Below are 22,415 nucleotides of genomic sequence, written 5' to 3'. Positions count from 1 at the left end.
TGAAGCGTTGGGTTTATTTCATGGACTAGGAAGAGTGTTAAACCCTAAACGAAGAAATGAAGGTATAGTAGTATAAAATTGCATAATCTATATGTATGATGTATAACATAATAGTACGACAATCCAATGTATGAGTAAAAGCGTCGGGACTTATATTAATTTTCATTTTCAAACAGTCTTTGTAGCACTACAGATTTAATATTCAAAGTTCTTCTGTAGTTTATTTAAACCTCTTGTTTGTCTTCCATCTTGTCATAATATCTTTAATGAGATTCTTGTCTTTTTAGGTATTGCTTGGAAGCTAGACTGTGACCTACAAAAGCTGGTAGACGAATTTAGTATACAACCTGCTAAATTCACGTCCTTTTTGTTTGAAAACTACTTAAAATACTTTGGTGCTTTGGGTGATGCTCAAAAAACAGCCGATATTTTAAGCTTTTCATTGGGTCTTTTAGAAAACTGGGAAAACCATGAACTCCTACTGATGGCTCTTTGGACAGCAGTTTCAGGTGTTATGATATTCAATGAACATAAAGTTAGTAAATGGAATCAAATTAAAGCACCTAGAAAAATTGAAAGAAGAATAAAAAGGTAATTTGTTTTGTTCAATTCCTATACAATTAAATAGAAAATCGTAAAAAAAATATTTTGCATTTAGTACCTAATTTAGAAAGAGCATTATAAAGGGTAAAATAATTGTAGTTTTAAATCTATTTGTTTCATCTTGTTGCTAGTATTTTAGCTTGTGTAGGAACATCGTAAAATTGAATTCACATGAGTTTCAATTTTTCAGATCTTTTTAGTTTTAATACCTCGGTAAATCGTAAATCGGTGATTCTTGTCAACAGGAACTAATTGTTTGTTACTTTATTGCTTTTAGTATTGAAGAGGGTCCTAGACTGCATCCCACTGATGGCTTCTATTACAACATACTAACGAAATCAAGTAAATACCCCGTGTTTAAGTAAAACTGTAATTATTAATATATATTTATAAGAATAAATCTTATCAAATACAAACGCCAAAAAAATTAATTGATTTTTGCAATCTCATAAATATGGCATTACTTTCTGATCATTTGTTTATGAGAAACCGTATGAAACGTGAGTGACGAAATAAAAACCTTAGTTAACTTAAATTAATTTTATTACATAGTTAAATGCATGTTTTCATTATCCAAAAGCCGTGCCTAACCTAATATTGATTTTCTATTTTGCTTTATTTTTATTTTACTTAAGCAAATAACATTGCAGCATAACTTTTTTATTAAAGAAAACAAACGGAATGCAATAACAAATATACAGTTTTCTAATCTATAACATTAGTTATTATTCATAAAGTTTTGGTATTTAAACCAAATAGAGTTTTCTTTTTAATATACAATTAAAGATCAACATTTATTAAGAAGTACATATCTTCTAATTACCATAAGTCAATTACAATGTTTTCATTGTTTTGTCATTTCTTGTTCGTGATTTTGAGACTGACTTTATCAACATTACATTTTTGGAGTAAAATGTTTCATAATCTTAAAATTCATGCCATAGATAATTCAGAACTGCCTGATTTTAAAATCATCAAATGATTAATCTGCGGAGTGTCAATTCGGAAATGGTAGATTTCAAAAGATCGAAAGCAGTTATACAGCTCTGATATCCATTAGATTAAATACCAAAAGAATATAAACTAACATCATCCTCGAGTATTAATGTATACTGTATGTAGAATAATATTCATAAGAATACTTGTGTCACATTACCCTATAATAAAACATTATTTTTGGTAGGTAAGTATGCATAAACATATAGCGCTAAATATGTGAGATAAATTCTAATTCCCTTACTGCTCTTTCTTATTGTTTGTCATTGCTTGGTTATAGCTTGGCGGATTTTCCTGAAACAACAAATGATGTAAGTCTTTTGCTAGCACTTTTTTTTCCTAACAATCTAAGCTTCTTAAAAGTTCAAAAACTGACCTTTATAGGAGAGAATATTCAATGTTACATAAATAAATATAGAACATATACTTACATAATATGCTGGAGGTGGTACATATGCCATTTGGGGCCGGTTCGGATCATAATAAGCAGACTGGGCAGCTTCAGCCGCTTTGGCGTCTTAAACAAAAATTATTTTAGGTTTTGAACGAAAGCATAACTTCATTGTAAATAAACTGTTAAGCAATAGTTTGACCGCTTCCAATATTATCATTTCAATTCAGACCTTACATTAATAAGGTTCAAAAAAAAGGTTTTACATAGTAATCATTGAAACAAACCCTAGTCATTAGTACCTCAATCACACTCACACTCACACTCACATGTTGAGCTGGAAATTCGCTGGTTCTCATACGTTCCAACAACCGAAAATTACATTATTTATTGATATTGGAAGCATGAATCGTCACTTATGCAACATGCCTACTTATTTAATTACTGATAAACCGTAGATTCAGCGCTATCTCTGATCACGCTTTGAACTTTAATAACATTACCTGCTGCATTTGTAAATCGAGCGCTAGGGGCTCCTGGCGGGTAACCGCCTGCGCCTCCTTGAGGAGGTCCATACCCACCAGCCACTCCTTGAGGAGGACCATAACCACCAGCTGCTCCTTGAGGGGGACCATAGCCACCCGCTGCTCCTGGAGGAGGTCCATAACCGCCTGGTGCTCCATATCCTTGACCTGGGCCATAACCGTTTGGTTGTCCGCCTGGGTATATTCCGGGGTATGGTGGTGGGACGTCAGTCATAAACACGGCATCAGTTGGGGGATGTTGTGGAAATACATTGGTGGGGGGCACCCATCCATAGTAACCTATAGAAATAAGGACATTTAGAAACGAATCAATTATCAATCACCTTAGAGTTACCTTGTGGGGGAGGCGCATAGGCTGGGGGAGGAGCAGCATACCATTGTGGCTGTGGGGGCTCATACGGTGGCGGCTCATTATTCATTGCTCCTCGTGTTGCTGAAAACGTATGGAGCAATATAAAAATATATATCCATTCCATTATATCAAAGATATTCATATTAAATTAATTTATCGGAATTAAAATATTAATTGAAGTCAAAATTTGTTACAAGAAATTGCATTTATTAGTTCATATAGAAAATGTTATTCGGCGTACACCTGACGAATCAACCAACTTTCTTTGATGAAATACACTGCATCACTTTTCGGAGAAAGTGAGTAAACACAATTGATATCCAATTATTCATTAGGTACGTTTAAATAATGAAAAAATCCGAATTCGTTATAGAATTAATCTGTAAAATAATCAGTAGAAATGTTTTTAGAAATTAACTAATTCTTTAAGATGTACCCTCCAGGGATATAAAGTTTTTTTTGAATACATATTTTACACTCCTGATGTTAAGTAATTATTAGTAATAGCTAAATAGTACCGCTAAGTTGCAATTGGAAATTTAAATTTTGACTATTACAACACCAAAAAGAATAGGTAATAATCTTGGGATAATATAAAGCTTTTCGTCGTAAAGTCGGAAATTGTAGATCATGATATGTTAAAAACAAAAAAAAATTAATCACTTACCATATTGTGCAACTCTTAATAAAGCCTGTCCAAATTCAATAGCTCCACCATGTTTGAATGTAATCTTGAATTTTGCTTCTCCTACCCAGTTGCCATTAGGTTGTGCTCTTACTTTCCCTTTTATGTAATTTGCCCCAAAAACTGGTTGTTCAATCTCAACCTAAGAAACACAATTGTGACGATATTTGAACACTTCAAAAGGATAAAGACGTACCTCACTAAGGGTAATGAAAGGGAAGCTAAAGCTCTGCATTTCATCTGATTGGGAACTACTGTTGAAGATAATTCGGTGTGTAGTAAGGAAAATTCTTCCGCTTTTCTTGCTTTTGAAAGCACTAGCATCTTGTCCGGACCATTCAACGTGTACATTGTCGGAGAAAAGTATGATTCTAGAAAGTGCCGTAATTAGTGCAAAATGATGCAAATGGGTATGACTAAAAATACTAATTTGGGTGATCAATGTCAAGTAATCCAAAACAAATATATATAGACCAATATTAAACATTATACATACTGTTCGCCAGAGTGAATCAATACTCCTCCGTTTATGTGTGCCGTGTTTAACGACATTGTAGCTATTAGTGGGAAACTTTCTTGCACAGAAATTTATTTCGCACAATGAACGATTAATAAATTAAAAAGTATCTTTGCTATTGTATTGACGGCGAAATAATGTCAGACTAACGTCAAAAGTGACACTATAATTTAGGTGGTAACTCTGCAATTCCACATAAAATAAAGACTGCGCAGTTTAGGCAACTCTCTTTAATATAGAGATAACAAAAGACATCAAAATTATTATTTCTTAATTCGAAAAAAATGTTTTACTAATTACTCTTTAAGTAGTAATTTGACACTTGTTTTGTTGACATTAGTGTCACATTGATGTTTACGTCATATTGTGATTTGTTTTCTTTTGTTTTTATCAACTTTTGCAAGCGTAAAGAAATAGAAACAAATCGAAAAGTGTATAACTATTGTTTTATTTTATGAATCTCATCAACTCCAATAAATAAACAAGTCTGACAAGTCTCAACTGTCACTCGATAACGAGTAATTTAACGCCACCATCGGTGGCAGTTGAACTCGCGGGTTGCAAAATTCAGGCGCCAACCTTGAATATACGCTAGTAGGGACGCAACCCTGAATACACAGTAGTAGGGATGCAAACACGAAAATAAAAAATAACTCCAACCACCATAGTAGAAATTTGGGTACCGAAATGTTAGATCGTGGTGTGAAAGTTGTTTCCACGTTGTTTCCACCGTTTCCACATTCCACAGCAAGGGAGTGGGCTATCTTTACTTGTCTTTATCTATGTATTTATCTATGGCCTTGATCGTCTTTACCTATGAAATGACATATAAATTGTTATTTAACGGTGAAACTAACCTAAGTAATATTTAAGAAAATAATGTAGAATTTGGAGATCGGGTGATACTAAAGCAGAATGAACTTTGCTCAAGATTTTAAATAGATATTGATAAATATAGGAGCGCATTTACCATAACAATAAATTCGCGAATCGCTTATTTTTGTACGGGCCATATTATTGTGTTATTCTGTGATTATTCTCTGTAAGCATTGCATGAAAAACAGCGCGTGTGAATTTTTAAACACTTGTAATCTTGTTTTTTTTTCTCTTAAGTAATTATTTCTTTAAAATTGAATGAAATGATTTCATATTTGGAACAAAATCCATGCCCCCAATAAAGCGATATTTAAATAAAATGAAGACGGCAAGTGAAAGTTGCTATTTACAATTGGTTGGTGATTTGAATGAATAAAAGAAAATTGAAACCCTGTTGCGAAAATTCCTTACGTTTGAAAATAAAGAGCTTAGAAAATGTCGAGCTTGAAAAGTGAAACTGGGAAGCAGGAATTGCAAGTGTTACTAGTTTTAAAAAACTTGGGATGTGGAGGTAAGTGTGTGAGAATGTTTAAAGCAATTATATTTATAACTTTCACATTGTACCTAGACATTTTCCATTTTACACCACAATGATTGGATGAAATGTTGTTTTTTTTCCTGGAATTGTCATTTATACTTAATTTTTATTTAGTTAATGTGTCTTGAAAAATGAGGGTACATTTTTTATAAATCCGATATAATCAATTATGATTATTATTAAGGAAGGTACTAGAATTTGATAACTAATATAAAATATTAGTTATTAACTACTATTACTAGCAGCACGAATTAAGAAATGCAATCAATTATTGCTGTGATTAAAAGAACAAATATAAATAATAATACACATTTATTTATAAAATCAGCTATAAAATAAAAGTAGTAGTATTCAGGCTATCCCATAAGCCATCATCAAAATGGTACTGCGACACTCGTTGGCTCAAAAGAAGATGAGCTGGCCTAACTTTTATTAAGGAAAATATCGGGCTTCTCGTATTTGATGGTCAAACTTGATGAAAACAGTTAGCTTCTTTGTAGTATTGAGAGAAATTTGCAATGGTTTTTAGTGAAACTTGCAAATTTAATGTTTTCCTGGGTAACACTCATTTCGGAAACTTAAGCTTCCGCTGCCATACGTATTGGGCAAGGAATACATTATTGACTGTATGGTTCGAAAACTAGCAGAACTCCTCTTTTGGCAGCTGGAATCAATTCAGTTGATTTAGTTGATGCATTAATTAATTTTTCTAGATTTTCCTGTTCTTTGCGAAATCCTGTAGTATTCACAGTTGTGCAATGTGCAAAATGTGTTTTTTCTGTGTCTTGCCATTTTCCAATTTTGCATATGGCATCCCAGAAAGCATTATTATAATATATGTTAACACGTAAAAAAATTTAGCACGTACTCAACAAACAATTCTCCATTGAAATTAAGTAGATGATAGTAGGATAAATAACTAATTGAAATTGAATTGAGTCCTACTCAATGTTTCCTTTCTCAAGGAGCGGTTATCTTATGATGCGATGCTATGTACTCTTTGTACTTATGTACTTTAATATGTGTTACTTCAATTGAGCCGCGTTCCTGTTAAAAATGACTTGCTTTAATAGAATTTCTTTTCAAATTATTTCATCAAAATATGAGTCTTACCTAAGAACAAATTCTCAGCGTGTTTCACCAAAATACATCGTACCATTCTCCCGATATTTCAATAAAGACCAATTTTTGAAGAACTTTGACCATCCATAGCAGAGGAGCCAGACATTTTTTGTTAATAAAAGTTAGGTCAGTCTTTTGATGCAAAGAATATCGCAGTATTCTTTTGATCATGTGCTTACGGGACACCCTGTATACTTCGTTCACTATAACTATGCTTGCACGTCATCAATCGTCTGTCGAGCGTTGTTGCCATACCCGCCACAAATTATATAGATAAACATAAATCTCGAAGCAGTATTAATTTTTCTCAATGCTATCTCGCTTCTGCTGATTATTCTTTATGGAATAATGGTTTATTGCAAAAGCACCAATATACCGCTAACGCAAAAGTCATGGACAAGTACATAACAAATGCAACAGGATTTTTTATTAAAAACAATTCCGATAAATCTTCGATCCATTCGGCAGCATTGTAATTTTCACCAACCTAATAATTAAATAAAATAAAGATGAACATAATCAACGTCGCTTTAAATTAGGTCGTATTCTAAAGTTCTTTTGCATTTTATGATTGCTTGAGGTTCTCCAATGCCCAAAACACAATAAAAAAGATTCGCCTTATCACACAATTTTCATGCATAATTGTTTTTATGTTGGTAGTCAAATTTCGCCACTGATGACTTGCGATCAAAGTTATAGTGTATACATGCATTGTCTGCGATTGAAATATTTTAAGGTCAACTTAAAAACTATCAAAACGCAACGTATGAGTTAATTTGAATATTCCATATCCGCATTCCGAGAGTTGTTTGTGAATAATCTGATTTTATCTCAAAATTTAAAATATTCTTACATATCTTTACAAATATTGTGTAAATTACTGACACGGTGTTCTTTTCCATGCTATGTTGCACAGTGTGCATTTATTCTAGCTTGTCTCTGTTAGCTAGACCAATATAAAAAGTTTAAATGATTTCGGTTCACAATTTTTCGAAAACCGGCTGGTTTATGGATAATAAACAGGTATCTTTTTACCATGGAAGCAACCAGTCAAGCAAAGGCGTGATTAAAAATTCGGACATCGCTTTCCATTAATAAGTTTTGATAAAAAAACTACGTTTAGATTCAAAATTTCTACTTAACTAAACCTAAATTTCGCACAATAGAGAATTCAGTGCAGACCATCCTGTATAGTTTATATATTCGACTGTAACTAAATACTTATTACGTGTCGATTTTAAATGAAATAATTTGGTTGGCTGCCAAAAAAGTAATCAATGTTATTTTAAAGTATAAATGCATCTGATGTATTCTGAGGATTTCCTATGGTGGCTTAAGACAACTGCCAGTTATGATTTGTAACTGATACTTATAGCAAACGCTATGGTAATAACCGGACAATGTAGGATACACTTAATGCCATTCAAGATGCTTACCAATACCATCAGTAACTTACTACTTTTGTACTATTTATGCATTTACAGGAGTTGCTGGAATGGTTTCTAAAACGACTGTAGCCCCTTTAGATAGAGTGAAAATTCTATTGCAAGCACACAATCTTCATCACAAGAATCATGGGATGTTTGGTGGCATTAAACATATCATAATGAGGGAGGGACCTTTAGCGCTTTACAAAGTACGTTTTCCACTTTCGTTTAAGACACTGAAACAATTTCAGCGATTTTTTTTTCAAAGGGTAATGGTGCTCAAATGGTGCGAATATTCCCCTATGCCGCTTCTCAGTTCACAGCCTTTGAGATCTTCAAAAAGTACTTGGATGGCATTTTCGGCGAAAAATCCCATATTGATAAATTTATAGCAGGAGCGGCTGCAGGTGTAACAGCAGTATTTTTGACTTACCCGTTAGATACAATAAGAGCAAGACTTGCTTTCCAGGTGAGTTTAACAAATTGTTTAAATATTATTTAAAGACATAGAGAAGAATGTGAATAATATTATTTTTTTAAATTTGAGCCTCCCAAAGTAATGGAACCTTCAATTTGCCGAAAAATATTTATGTCTAATTTATTTATCAAAAACGTTCAAAATTAATGTATGGTTGAATTATATTTTATGGCAGTGCTGTTTCTGGTTATTAATAGTTTCCGAGCAAGACACCCTCATTTTTCTTTGTCGATTACATACATTTATAATTTTTTTGTGTGTGATTGTGTTGATTTTACCAAAAATTCGCAAGTAAATGCTGTCTTAGTAATTTGACTAGTTTATTTTATTCGAATTTGTATGTATAATCTGTGGTAGTAAAGGATGGAAATCTGGAGTAGTAAAGTAAAGTTTCAAATAATTGAGACCCACTAATTTCCAAACCCAAATCGAAAAAAATATATTGGAAAGACCAGGTGCAATTACCTAATAAACCCTATAAACACTCTACTGTAAATATTTCTACGAATTTCTTATACATTACGAAGAACTTGGCGCAATACGAAAATAAACATCAACATGATTCAATATTTCACTTACAAAAAGCAAATTAAATATTTGCTAGTGCTAGTGCGCAATAGAAAAATAAGTGGATTTCAAGGAACTAAAATTCGAAAATTCACGTTTATTCCAAGATCTTAGCGAAATCGGTATTCACTGTGGATGTACTGCTTAGGGGCACAAATATGATAAAGAAAAAACTAGGATTATTTTTAAGTACAGGGTGACTTCAAATCGCAGCAATTTATTTTAGAGGTTACTTGTGAAAAATGGAAAAATAATTTAACGTTTTTTTAAAATAAAGTATCCCGATAGATTTTTGTTGGTTAATATAATGAACCTTTCAACGTTACATGTACGATTAGCTTTTAATTGGCGTAACTATTCGCGAGTTCAACTACCGATGGGAGTGCTGCCAAACGTAAACATTACTCGCCTTTTAACTTTTTAAAGTCTACAACATAAAACAATACTTACACATTTTTCAATATGTTTCTATCTGTTTAAAGGCTTGCAAAAGCTGAGTAGAACTAAACAAAATAAGTCACAATGACATCTAATCAAAATAAGTGTCAAGTTTTGGTCTTTTGAACTCGGGGATTGGTCGAATATGTGCTGTCAGCGCTCTGTCACCGGTGACACTTAAAAAAGTACACTATTTGACAGGGGCGTTATTAAAAATTGGTTTAATTCAGTTGCAAGAATCGACTTTAACTTCGGGACAATCACATCTTTAATTTATCGGAAATGTCTGTTACATGGCGCGATCTGAGAATGTATTATTCTTAATGTTAGATATCGACTAGAATAAAAAACTTAAATAAAAAAAATTCAAATTCTTTATGTAATTTTATTCTCGATTTTTTAACTAATAATTTACATGTCGAGATATGAAGGGAAATTCGAAAGTACGTTTTCTACTTCAAGTTTTTAATACCATACAGATTGATTTTGCAATATATTCATTCTTAAGATTACAAGTGCTGCCCTCTACAATACCAATAACCGGCAACAATACACATAACTGGCCTCGGCTATGGAGGCACATACTAAAGTTTATATTTTTACCAGCTTCTCCATTCGTATTGTTGGAAATGCCCACAAAATTTAAGGCCCAAAAAATTTTTCGCTGTAAAAATAGTATTGTAGCAAAGCTTCGTTAAACTTTTACATTTTATTTACGTTAAGAAACAACTGCATTTTTAATATATCGACAATATTCTATAAAACATCAATTGTTGTCCACTAAAAATACGAGATAAATTGCGAGCTACCAACAATTTTCTAGCTCATCTTCATTTAAAAAGCGAAAATACGTATATAAGGAATTGGAACATTTTTGTTAATCAAGATTTTGAAGAATTCATATAGAGTTCTTGAAAATTAATTTATTGACAAAATTTATACTTTATCTTAAGTTGATAATATTAATTTTGGGTTCGTCAAGATAAAACACTTACAGCAACATATGTGAAATGTACTGAATTTCTTTTCATCCACTTCAGTGGTTTTTAGGCAATTTTTCCAGCATGCCAACTGTGAGGTAAGCATGCCAAAAGTGGGCAATTATGAGACTCTTAAAACAAAAAGAAACTCGATTAGATTAGTCAATCTCAACAGCACTTACCTTCTTAAATCCAACCAATTTACTGCTACTGATAAACCCACTCATAATCGAGTGGAAAAAATGAAGAAATACTTGTCGTAACCAGTAAATTCAGGCAAATCCTTAATGGATAGTGAAATATAATTGTGCGCAATAGTCGATAATTATTTCAGAAATATTTCAGGATCAGAAATATTTCTTGAAATATACACTTTATTGCTTCGTACTAATTTTTTTTTCATTAATTATTAAGTTGCGTTTCATTAATTATTAAGTTTGATGTTTTGCGGGAAAGAAAAGGTTTATGTTGTTAATTATGTAGGAATTGTAAAAACTATAATATAATAATTATTAATAAGCTGCTTGAAAGAGAGTGGCGTTTTAATAAAATGAAATATGCGCTTTTCAGGTGTAGGTCAGTTAATAGAAAGTGATACATATTTACATTTAAAGCTGAACACACTTCTGAGAAAAAAATGAGGGTTTAAGATTTTAAAAAGTTGGTTTTTTAAGATTTCGTATAGAAAAATTTGTATGTATAAAACTGGGACCTTCTACTTGCTTGCCTAAGTAAATTAGTCCTTTTTTTTAAATTTCCTCTGTAAATTCCCATCGCAGAATATTTTCCACGCTCTGATCGTCCATGAACTGAAAAATTTTCCAAGTTCTTTAAGTCTCAGTCACAAATGCCGAACTTTGTTCATTTCGTATACAGGGTTCACTGTATAAACTACTGCCCACATTTTAAGAGAATTTTGGTCGTGACATGAACATACGCTAGATTTTCTGCTGTTGTTTTCTGACTGACATCAAAACATTTAACGGTAAATCGAATCTCTTAGAGTTAGTTTTACACGTACTTGCAAATTAAGAGATGCAGTATTTCTAGTCATATACTTTCATTTTCGTTCACTTGAAAACGGTAAACACCATTTTTTGAACATTAAACACTTTAACGCCATGAAATTCGGATGAGAATATTTTACAAATACTCTTGCTGATGAACTTAATCGTGCGATCAGTTCACTAATATCGATATGTTTTATTACAGATAAGTGGTGAACATGTATATACAGGTATATTACACACCGCAACTTGCATATTTAAAGACGAAGGCGGATTCCGAGCGCTTTATCGAGGTTTCGCGCCTACTCTAATGGGCATGGTTCCCTATGCAGGGCTGTCTTTTTATTGCTTTGAGTATCTGAAATATGGCTGTTTAAGATACTTGCCAACGTGGACTTCACGACCTTGTCCAAAAAATACTGGTAAATCAGTTTCCAGGACATTTTCAATTTTTACTATTTTATTTTTCCTTAGGCGGGGTGGTTCTGACAGTTCCAGCAAAGCTTCTTTGTGGGGGAATGGCCGGGGCAATCGCTCAAAGCTTTAGTTATCCATTGGATGTTACGAGAAGACGCATGCAACTCGCAATGATGAAGCCAGAAACACAGCACTTAGGCCATGGAATGGTTAAAACATTAAAGCACATCTATGCGGATCATGGGATCATGAAAGGCCTTTACAGGGGAATGTCCATAAACTATATGAGGGCCACTCCAATGGTAGCCACTTCCTTTTCGACATACGAATTATGTAAACAGTTTATGGGCTTGGATACTGGATTGGCTGTGTGATTATACAGTTCACTTTTGAAATCGATTTTTTTCTTTAGCTAAACAAGAATGACAATGGGCATGGTTGGGTCTATTTATTTTATTTTTAATTAATTGGATAACATACAGTTTCAACTGTACATGTACCTACATACATATTGATATTTTGAATAAGCTAAGTAAGTGAAACCGAAGGAAAAATAAAATTGTTGATGTTGCTATACATTTTTTCATTGTTACACTTCACACGTTCAACACTAGGCCTGAATAACACTGTGTTGAGTTGCGCTTTTGAGTTGATGCCGCTCTGTGAGCTCGTGAGTTATAACTCATCGCTCCTTACTGCGCCGCACCTCGAATTGCGCTTGTAGCGGAATAATTGGTTGAAATTTCGTCGATTTCTATCCTCGCTCGGAAATTGAGCAACAGATTGATAGCAATATTTTTAGAAAAACAAAATTAATTCGGTTATTAATTGTAGTTTTGGCGTTGTGCATTAATTACTGTAGATGAATGAAATTAAGACAAGTTTAAATGGCGCTAATTTAAAATTAAATTAGTAGAAGATCGGCGCTCGGAGCGTTTTTCGTTTAGTTGTTTATTTTCGGTAAGTTGGAACGTGAAATTTCCCTTTGGAAATATTGCAATGCGATCAGACACTTTCCACAAAAATATATAAACAAAGTGAAATCGAACTGCCAAGCAAAGCATGAATCATCGAAAGGGCGAACCCGAAATGATTAAATAATCATGTTTATTCTATAGTTCGATGTCTTTTTTGTCGAAAAGGTGTTTGAATGTGAGTTTGATATCGACAGAGAACGAAATTGGTCGATGATCCTTTGTGTCGTGTGAATCGCGTTCTTAATGGGAAATGTAGAATCATTGTGAAGCTTCTGGCAAGTGCGGTAGTTTGTAAAAGTGTAGTGAACTTTTTGAGGAACAACGGATAGAAAATGGAAAATGGAGGATAGGTCCTCATCTTGCAGAAAGCTGGAAAGAATTATCTCTAATCTATAACTCTTTTAGCTTAAACAATTATATCACTACAATCAAGAGAGACTTCAACATATTTTTATTGGTTTATATCTGGGGCAATTCAAAATGCTCATTGGTTTTTTGGTTTGTTTCCAAAATAAAGTAGGGATCCGCCATAGTCAAGATATGGTTTAATGATACTATTAAAAATCAACTTTTTTACTCATTTTACCAATTATGTATTCAAAATATAAACATTTCGATTTTTTTGATTCGAAAAAAATTAGGGTAATAATGGGAACTTTTTACGATCTCCTTCTAATTTTGTCCAGGAGATTATATATTATTAATTTCTGAATCTTACTTAGCGAATAAGCATATTAATGGGAAAATTCAATTACAGAATGCAATTACACGGGGACAACATCATTACAGGCTGGTCGCATTAAGGGAACAAGAATATATTTTAACAAGTAAACCTCATACCAACTCGCATTTGTAAAATTAATTCATGCAATGCAAATTAGGCCGAATTTATTTATTCTTGTGATATTCATATATCAAGGCATTTTGAGATTAGTCTGGTAGATGGCAAACACTGCGATTATGATTTTCATGATAATTTTTGAAAAGTTCTTAATTTCTACTTAAATGTGTACTTAATGAAACTTGCCTTCGTGCAGTAATCATCCACAGGGTGGTGTTACAAAAATGAGTCATCGTAAAGATAAAGTGAAAAAGCTGGCAAAATAGCCTTGAAGGAGCTGTGCTAAAGATAAAGAAGTGGAAGAAAGTGAAAAAAGAAGATGAATAGAATCACAGAACATACCCCCTAGGGGGGATGTTTTGTGAATAGAATAACCTACAAACTTATTGAGGTTAAGTAATAAATGAAAATGTTCAATTAAATGTAATAATTAATTAAAAGATGTATGTTATTATTCGAGTATATAATATACCTTTTGATTTGCCATGTTGATCAGAAAACTACTTCAACGAAGTTCACTTTTATTCAAGTGTAAAAACCTACCGGGACAGTGCAGTGAAAATGTTACCAAAAGATACTTTAAAGTTTCACCTCTACATTTTAAGGAGCAAACTAAGGAAGACAAAACCTCTGTAACAATTAGAGATGGATTTCAAGAAGTGAGGGACAAGAACAAAGACACGTATCTGCAAATGATTAACATATATATTGATAAAGAGCATGTGTATCGAAGAGGACATGTTGAATTTATCTATGCAGCACTGAAGCATATGAAAGAATTCGGAGTACACAGAGATTTAGAGGTTTACAGGACCTTAATAGATGTCCTGCCGAAAGGAAAGTTTGTTGCCCAAAATTTAATACAGGCCGAGTTTATGCACTATCCGAAACAACAGCAATGTATCATTGATTTGCTTAGTCAAATGGAAGAAAATAATGTACTTCCTGATTTTGACATGGAAGACCAGCTTGTTGCGATATTTGGCAGGCGAGCTTTTCCCGTGAGGAGATACTGGAGAATGATGTATTGGATGCCTAAATGGAGATATGCTTCGCCGTTTCCTCTACCAGACCCCTTACCCAAAGACACTTACGAGTTGGCTAAACTGGCAATAGAAAGGATCAGTAATGTAGATCCCACTAATCAAGTCACAATATATCAGACTGCAGATATCAAAGATTCAGTTGACGACACATGGATTATAAGTGCACAAAGTGTCTCACAAAAGCGCCTTTTAAGTGACAATAGCGTTAAGGTCCCAGTATTTGTAGAGGGACCTTTCACAGTCTTCCTTCGTGGGAATTACATCAACTACTTTATTTTACGTGGCCAACCGCGATCTTTCGATGATACATTGGAAAATCCAGACAATGTAGAGAATATTAAAGCTCCATTTTTTAATTTTAAACCACCTATTGAAAATTTGGTAAAAGTGATGCCATCCGTGCATGAACAAGAAGATGGCGTCATATACTCATTGTGTGCTACAGGCACATCCAGTAAAGATTCTTTGCTTTCATGGATAAGACACCTAGAACTTGATGGTAATCCGATTTTGGCAGAGCTACCCATTGTTTTCACGTTAAAGAGTTCCACTAGGGAAATAACCGTCGAAAATGAAAGCGATTTGGAGAAAAAAAGAATTGAAGATGGTTAATTAATTATAACTTGTTTAGAGAAATAAACCAGTTACAAAAATCACATTTTTTAACTGTTCCCACTGTGTTGTGTTAAACCCATCGAACTTTGTTTTTATTGAGAAGTAGTTCTGTCGATTTTATTAATATATGAAGTGATTAGAGCAAAATAGTTTAATTGTATGCCAGTTTTTTTTGAGAAACTCCCTTCCAAAGATTTTTGCTATTAAATTTTTTGTAATAAAAGATGAATGCCATCGATCAGGGGCAAATCAAAAAAGTCAATTTCAAAATGATCAGTTAAAAGATACAGAAAATTGTTTAATGAAAACTTTCTTTTTTCCGTATATCTTTTTACTGAGGAAAAATGGGTCATTTCGAAATTGACAATTTTTTCCTGTATCTCTTAAGCAAGAAAAAATTCGGACAAGAGTTCACCCCGACTGAATCCACTCATAAGGAGTCGTGAAACCATGTAATAGTACATTATATGCCTAGATCGACAAGTAAGCTATTATATACCTCGCACTTTTATATCCTGAGGCGCGTACCCAGTTTTAAAAAGGTTTAAAATAGGCGCTTAGAATTAAAACAAGAAGGCTTCTTTCGATTCATAAACCCTTCGTTTTTATTGGTTCACCATGCAATGTGGCAATTTACGGCGTATTCCGCCATTGTGTGAAGAAGGCCGATAAAGTCCAATTTAAATCCGACGTTAGTACTTCAATCTCCTCGTAGATTGTACTAAATAAGACGAAATACTAAATCCTCAAAGTCTTTATTGTACTGTACAAAAGTTAACTTAGAACATATATCACAAAAATATTTATAAATTGCTAAATGTAAGATTCATTAAGTAAAATGTGTACAGATATTCTGAACAAACTATGGCACACTCTTCCATAAAGTGACATTTTCCATATAAAGTATAAATTAAAAGTAAAAAAATACTAAGCAGGCAAGATTTGTTAGTTAGACAATCATATCATTGTCTAAAACATATGATATCCGTTAATAAGATCTCACAGCTCACAGTTACAGTTAATGGCCCACGTATACGGTATAGTGACCCATAACGAAGGAAGTGAAGGTAATAATGAAAAACATTCTCCAAGCATTCTTCCCTTTTTACAAGTTGGATATACCAACTTTGTTTTCTCTATGATTACCTTCAATTTCCAATTTCGTTTAATTCATTTTGCCTATTTATTTGTTCCAGACTTGAAGACGCGTTGAAAAATGTGATAAAACAGCTGAAAATAAATATTGCTTTTTAATTAAATACTTAACTTTATTACAGGGCCACCTCCCATAACCGGACATTTTTTTGTTTTTGGAGCTTACACTTATACCATCATACAATATGATATATTTACTTTCCCGTATACTGTGGGCGCAAAAGTAGAACACCTAGTGCTTCATAATGATTATGGCCTATGTGCGAAAAGTAAAATAGTAGTTTTCGATACAAGGGCGAAAAGTATCGTCAGGAGTTCGAAAAACTGATTTTCTCCCTCGTATCAAACAACATTTTTTATTCGAATGAAAGACATAACACGAATTATTAGTGCCATTTCTGACATTGTCACGTTTTGACGTTTGTAAGTTTTCAAAAGCGTACTTTTGTAAGCATATAAATACAACTCAAACAATGAGTGTAATTGTAAACAACTTGTAACCAAGTTATAATTTACAAATTGTACGTAAACTTTAAATTATGATCAACAGTTGTCGATAAACCTACGTAATTCATTAGAAAGCATGTCAGTTACTTTTTAATGAAAATACTTTAAAAATATAATGACAGTGATATGTTAAATTTGTCACATTTCCTGTTGCGCACATGTGCGTACAAGTCCATGCGCAAAAGTGAAACAAATGAAGAGTAAAGAAAAGTGCTTCTTTATGATCATCGCTTCTGATTGAAAAATGGCAGTTTCAGATTCATTCGAATAAAAATATGTTTTGCCCATATGATGGTACAACTTTGTGTTAGTTAATTTTTTTCACACAGGTTTAGTTTGAAAATACACAAGACTAGTCTTTTTCCAACAACTGATTTTTTGAAAATAAACAAGCACTTAACTCTACGAAATGAGGCGAAACATTACGTATTTAAATAATGTTGAGAAAAGTCTCCAAAAGCCCTCTCCTATAGCGAGCTAAATACAAAAATATTATCAAATCATTGATTTAAGTATAACTTAGTTAACAAAATAAATACTATGTATCAATACTATTTACATTATAATGCATGTAAATGACGCCACCATGAGATATGTTTTTTTACTACTAACCCGAGAAGTCCCCATTATTTACTCCATTTCGCTAGTTAGAAGTTATATTTCTCTCCCTAGGTCAATCAAAATAATAAAAAAGTCCCTAGGTAAATAATGAAAGATGTGTACGTTCTTCATTATTGTTAGTTGTCCACCTTTATAAGTTCAAGAGAGATTCATTCCATCCATTTTCAGTTCGAAAATCACTTTAACTTTAACATTCACAAATTTTTCGCCTTTCCCAAGAGTTTTTCATAGAACTATTTCGCCCGCAGTTTTCTGGAGACAGAAAAAATTGCCAACTGAACGTCAGAATATCAAATATAATGTCACTTTTCAGAAAATTTATTGGAAATTCAAAATCTAATTAAATCAATTTAGGAAATTATCCGTGTTAGTAGCAAAAAAATTCTATATATATACTTCGGTCGAGAAGACTATTAAATACCTCGCACATTATATATAAAAGTTCTCGGTATATAATAGCTTACTTCTCTACCTAGGTATATAATATACTATTATTCGACATAATTAGTTGTCTTACCACCCGCGAGTTTTGAAACTTTAGGTTATTGTTTTGTAAAAAGGTCTGCAATAAAACTGGCACTAGATTAGCAGACCATTCAAATTGCTCTCAGTTCTACATATATACAAAAAAATACAAATGCACCAAAGTAAGCATTTAGAAGCTACTACTTATTAATCCTAAAAGAAGTGTAGAAAGTGCACACTTTCACTAAAAGAGATTTAGACAATGCGATCGTTTGTAGCACATGAGTAATACAAATAAATTAAATGTATTGAGGTTTCACTGTGATAGTGATTTTAAATGGACCTGATTATTGTAATACTATAATTTCAGTCCTTTAATTTGATGCCTAGCCATTGACGAGCAACGGCAGGGACCCAAATAGACAATATAAAATTAACAAAATTTTCTACTCTGTGATGTCAGAACATTGTTTGAGAAAATTATATATAGCTTGAAAAGCTTAGCCATTGAAGGCTAACGAAAATCATCTACTTTGTCATAGGAAATTTCCAATCAGTATATCGATGACTTTTTGCACGATTTAAAACACTGCCATATTTAGACCAATTTAAATGACCGTTTCATTTCCATTGCGTAGGTGGTGACTTCTAGAAGACTTTCTGCTCGAATGAGGGTGACTACTTTGTCTTGAACCACTGTATGCACTGCCCTGCATACTGATAACCCCAGAATGATGTGGAACGGAATACCTTAAAAATAGTTAACACTATTATAAGTCTATTATAAGTATTTTAGAAGCATATTTAGAGTGTCCCGTAAACTCTCAACAATACTTCACCGGGTGAAATATAAAAAACGCAAAAAAATTTAATTTTCAAAAATAGCTAAATTGATTTTGCTAGAAAATTGGGCTCATTCCAAAAAAATATTTGGAAAATTCGCAACTGTCATCGCTCTGAAGAGTTTTCAAGTTTCTTTCAAATTTCAGGTCATTCCAATTTTAGCAAAGTTTTTATTAAGCAATTCTTTCTACGCAAAAAGACATATGATTTTTACTTAAATTACTGACAATCTTCAGGTATTTTCTGTGAAAATTATAACATACATTTTATTGGAACACGCGGCTTCTGAACAGCTTTGTAAATTTTTTCTGGAACATTTTGCAGGTTCGAAATTTGGAGAAAACTCTAATAATTTTTTCCCGAACAGAACAAGTGCAAAGTTTAGAATCAATTATTCGGAAAACTCGTCACTTTTGTAGCTGGGAATAATTTGGTTACTGGTTCTTCTTCGTGAACATTACTAAAATACTTCAAAGCATGCAGATATGTAGAAAAAAGTGATAAAAATAATGTATTTTCAATTTTTTCTTAATTCATCGAGGTAAATAACTGTCGCTAATCAAGACTGTAAGAGCAGCCTAATCAAAAAATCGCTGTCGAAAAAGTCTCCCTTAATGGATTTGTACGTTCCGCATTTTTCCAATTAATTATTTTAAAATTAATTTGTAAATTGTTTGAATCGTTTCGTACTCTTCAAGTGAGATCTAATTTTGATTTAATTTGATCACTCAGTATATACTATATCGAAAACTTTACTTACTTTAAAGCTATTGTATTTTTGTTGGGCTTGAACCGGGGCCCAAGACGTTTCAAAGCCGACTTCCATACTTGAGCGGATTTTTCACACCAAATCCACAAAACAGAACTGATTCCCATAAATAAGGACATGAAGTGGCGCAATAGCAAAAAAAACCACATCGATGGTTTCTGATCTCCACTCAACCATTTTTCTCTGCAAATAATAATAAACATTACCTCAGGAACGAAAACAATAGTATTAAGAAGGTTCCTTATTTCTAAACATATAAGTTTATCCATAAAAGGGAATATCGTAATGGGTTCCATTCATACAGCTTCAAGATCTAAGCTGGCAAAAAGTGCAAAGAAATCTTCTAGAACTTCACGCTAGAACGCAAAAAATATGCTCTCCGACTTCATTCCTATGCATCTACGATTTGAACGGCAGAAAAGCGCGGGTACCTAATATTACCTACTCGTATTTTTTGAGTTATACGTAGTTACTGAGTATAATTACAAGAGCGTGTAAGAAAGAAATGACTACTGAACTACATACTTAGAAATTTAGATACCTACTAATCTGAACTTAATGCCTGCATGATTGTACTCACCTATCACTATATTCGATGAAATAACTCATCATTACTACAAAAATTGGAACCACATACAATGTTGCCAAAGCGCCCAGAAAATCCCTTTCCGTGCGGGGCTGCCCCTGAGTGAGTGGCGTCGATAAGGAATTCCGTGGCAACTTCGGTGCCTTGAGAACGAAGATCCAGCCTATCGTTAGCAGTAGTCCTCCAGCGCAAAAATAAAGGAAGTGCGGCACTAACGCTAGGTACCAGAGAGTGAATAGATTTTTATTGCCGATGTAACACGTTCCTGAAACAAACAACAGTATATTAAATTTGGTTTCCAACAAATTCCTGTATGAAATGTACAAAAAAAATTATTGTATCGCTCTAAAATTAGGAGATTGATGTACTTTCGGACGCATGCAAGCGCGGACTTCGCCGGGTTTATATGTGTTACCGATATTTTTCCTAATTTGATAGACAAAAGACTGAGTTTGCTGCTGAATGTATATGCAAATTTCGCTTTCTGGGTCAAAACTACTCGAATTTCCCCACTCATGTTGTTAGACTGAATCGAATTTTCAATTCTCTATCCAACGATGCCAAAACGAATTCTGTAGCTCATATGGTTCTTGAGAAATTTCGAAAAAAGCAGCATCATGCTTGAGTCGATTTTGCAACTCATAAAAAACACCCTCATCTGAAACTTCTTGAAATCAAGACTTTTTCGAGAAATCTGCCAACATTTCCTTATCGACGATTCACTTTCTAAAAAGACCATTTAGTTCTCTCGGGAATGATGTGAAAATGAGCGTCAAATGAAAACAAACGTTTGAAAACAAAAAATATCATCGCTGCTTTGACTTTTCATTAGCAAGTTGTAAAAGAGTGGCTTTTTAATATCAAAAATGTTCGTAATTTGAAGTAAAGAGCGTAATTATTCTTTTCGAACGGTTAAGTATTTCAATAGGTTACCAATCAAAGATGGGACCGATCTTCAACTGGTTCAACTTCTGGAAATTTGCGCAAAAAATGTGATGCCCTGTAGGCCCTTCAAAGGAATCGCGCCAATTTTTAATCACCCTGTGTGTATAAGAGCAAAGAAAAATATTAGCAAGAATAAATTATAAAATTTGTTAATAACATCGTTTTTATTGATGTTCAAAAATGATCACATTTTACTGCCTTACGTTTACTTACTGTTACTAATTACATTTTGTATGACTTCTGGCATAATTCGGCAACCACCAGCGCCTTTATTACCAGAAAAACAGTCTATACTAACTAGGTTGCAATTTTCGCTTGCTTTGAAATATCTCGACTATCTATGGTTGATGGTTGGCTCGTTTCTCGTAAGATTGGTATCCCAAGAGGAAAGAGGTCGAGGAAAGAATATTTATGAGCTGCGGCTTTCTTTGTTTTTCGGGTCAAATAAAACCCACGAGATACCAACCTAGATACCTACGGTCCAGACCGCTGTAGAGGAAACAAAAGAAAATTTGCATACGAAGCGCGCTTGTTAAAAATGAACCGATGACAAGGGCTAAAAGCTGTAGTCGCAAACGGTATCCAACTGTTTGCTCTTAAATGGAGTCGTGCGAGAGATTCGTTCCTTATTCATGCGGTCTGGCAAGTTTTTCAATACTCCTAGATGCTAATCAGTGGGATGCATTATATCGCATATATAAGTCGGAAGAGGTTCCATAATACTTCAAGATTTTGTAGTTTCTCAAAATACCTCGACTGCTACATCATTTTCATCGGAAAGAAACAAGGAATGCAACGAACTAATTAAAAACTACCGGGGCCTTTCCAGTTCCCAAATAATCAACATTTTCTGACTCTTTTGAACGGTCGCAATCTTCAACGGATGATATCTTCCTTATTTTCGACCCACAACTTTCATGTTCGCTATCGGGCACCTTCTTAGGTCGGAAACAATCCAATAAGGGAAAAAAACGCGATTGCAAAATTTTGATTTTTGGTCGAAAATTTCATAGGTAAGAGGTCGATTTTTCCAAAAAATTCAATTTTTATTTTATTATTTATTAGAATTTTTATCTTATCTGAATAATAAAGAACCAACAATTAAA

At 33.3% G+C, this 22,415-nt stretch overlaps 5 protein-coding genes and 2 long non-coding RNA genes across 7 annotated transcripts in view; 3 read left to right on the top strand and 4 right to left on the bottom strand.

Annotated features, from left to right (window-relative positions):
- LOC109542176 (cell cycle checkpoint protein RAD17) overlaps positions 1–1,030 on the top strand; it is a gene marked incomplete in the record, with an annotated part of 11,973 nt that extends 10,943 nt beyond the window's left edge. The window contains 3 exon segments of the mRNA XM_048664105.1: positions 1–62; positions 288–591; positions 881–1,030. Coding sequence (XP_048520062.1) covers positions 1–62; positions 288–591; positions 881–968 — 454 coding nt within the window.
- A 98-nt stretch (positions 1,031–1,128) lies between these two features.
- LOC109542177 (WW domain-binding protein 2) lies at positions 1,129–4,326 on the bottom strand. The gene is made up of 7 exons (XM_019911281.2): positions 4,069–4,326; positions 3,769–3,943; positions 3,555–3,714; positions 2,870–2,968; positions 2,494–2,814; positions 2,031–2,116; positions 1,129–1,893 (listed from the first exon to the last, which is right to left on the bottom strand). Exons 1-7 carry the CDS (start codon positions 4,122–4,124, stop codon positions 1,840–1,842), a joined length of 951 nt encoding a protein of 316 aa, XP_019766840.2. The 5' UTR covers positions 4,125–4,326; the 3' UTR covers positions 1,129–1,839.
- Positions 4,327–4,744: 418 nt separating this feature from the next.
- LOC109544619 (graves disease carrier protein) lies at positions 4,745–12,513 on the top strand. The gene is made up of 5 exons (XM_048664104.1): positions 4,745–5,476; positions 8,110–8,261; positions 8,321–8,521; positions 11,728–11,944; positions 11,997–12,513. The coding sequence occupies exons 1-5, from the start codon at positions 5,401–5,403 to the stop codon at positions 12,311–12,313; spliced, it is 963 nt and encodes a 320-aa protein (XP_048520061.1). The 5' UTR covers positions 4,745–5,400; the 3' UTR covers positions 12,314–12,513.
- Positions 5,799–9,747, bottom strand: LOC109542175. Its single transcript, XR_002172402.2, has 3 exons — positions 9,548–9,747; positions 6,617–8,288; positions 5,799–6,550 (listed from the first exon to the last, which is right to left on the bottom strand). It is a non-coding gene; the product is annotated as an uncharacterized LOC109542175 (long non-coding RNA).
- Positions 9,984–10,905, bottom strand: LOC125503538. Its single transcript, XR_007280959.1, has 2 exons — positions 10,531–10,905; positions 9,984–10,199 (listed from the first exon to the last, which is right to left on the bottom strand). It is a non-coding gene; the product is annotated as an uncharacterized LOC125503538 (long non-coding RNA).
- A 1,432-nt stretch (positions 12,514–13,945) lies between the features above and the next one.
- On the top strand, positions 13,946–15,456 carry LOC109544618 (evolutionarily conserved signaling intermediate in Toll pathway, mitochondrial). The gene has a single exon (XM_019914919.2). It carries the CDS (start codon positions 14,243–14,245, stop codon positions 15,413–15,415), a length of 1,173 nt encoding a protein of 390 aa, XP_019770478.2. The 5' UTR covers positions 13,946–14,242; the 3' UTR covers positions 15,416–15,456.
- A 701-nt stretch (positions 15,457–16,157) lies between these two features.
- The window catches only part of LOC109544660 (frizzled-4), a gene marked incomplete in the record, with an annotated part of 33,225 nt that continues 26,967 nt past the window's right edge, over positions 16,158–22,415 (bottom strand). The window contains 3 exon segments of the mRNA XM_048663891.1: positions 16,158–18,916; positions 19,770–19,961; positions 20,359–20,629. Coding sequence (XP_048519848.1) covers positions 18,775–18,916; positions 19,770–19,961; positions 20,359–20,629 — 605 coding nt within the window.

The sequence above is a fragment of the Dendroctonus ponderosae genome, unplaced genomic scaffold (assembly GCF_020466585.1).
Source record: "Dendroctonus ponderosae isolate FM_Combo_2020 unplaced genomic scaffold, Dpon_F_20191213v2 Dpon_F_20191213_2, whole genome shotgun sequence".
In the NCBI taxonomy this organism is placed as follows: Eukaryota; Metazoa; Arthropoda; class Insecta; order Coleoptera; family Curculionidae; genus Dendroctonus; species Dendroctonus ponderosae.
Note: the sequence above shows the minus strand (reverse complement) of the source record. Positions and strands in the feature narration are given on the sequence as shown.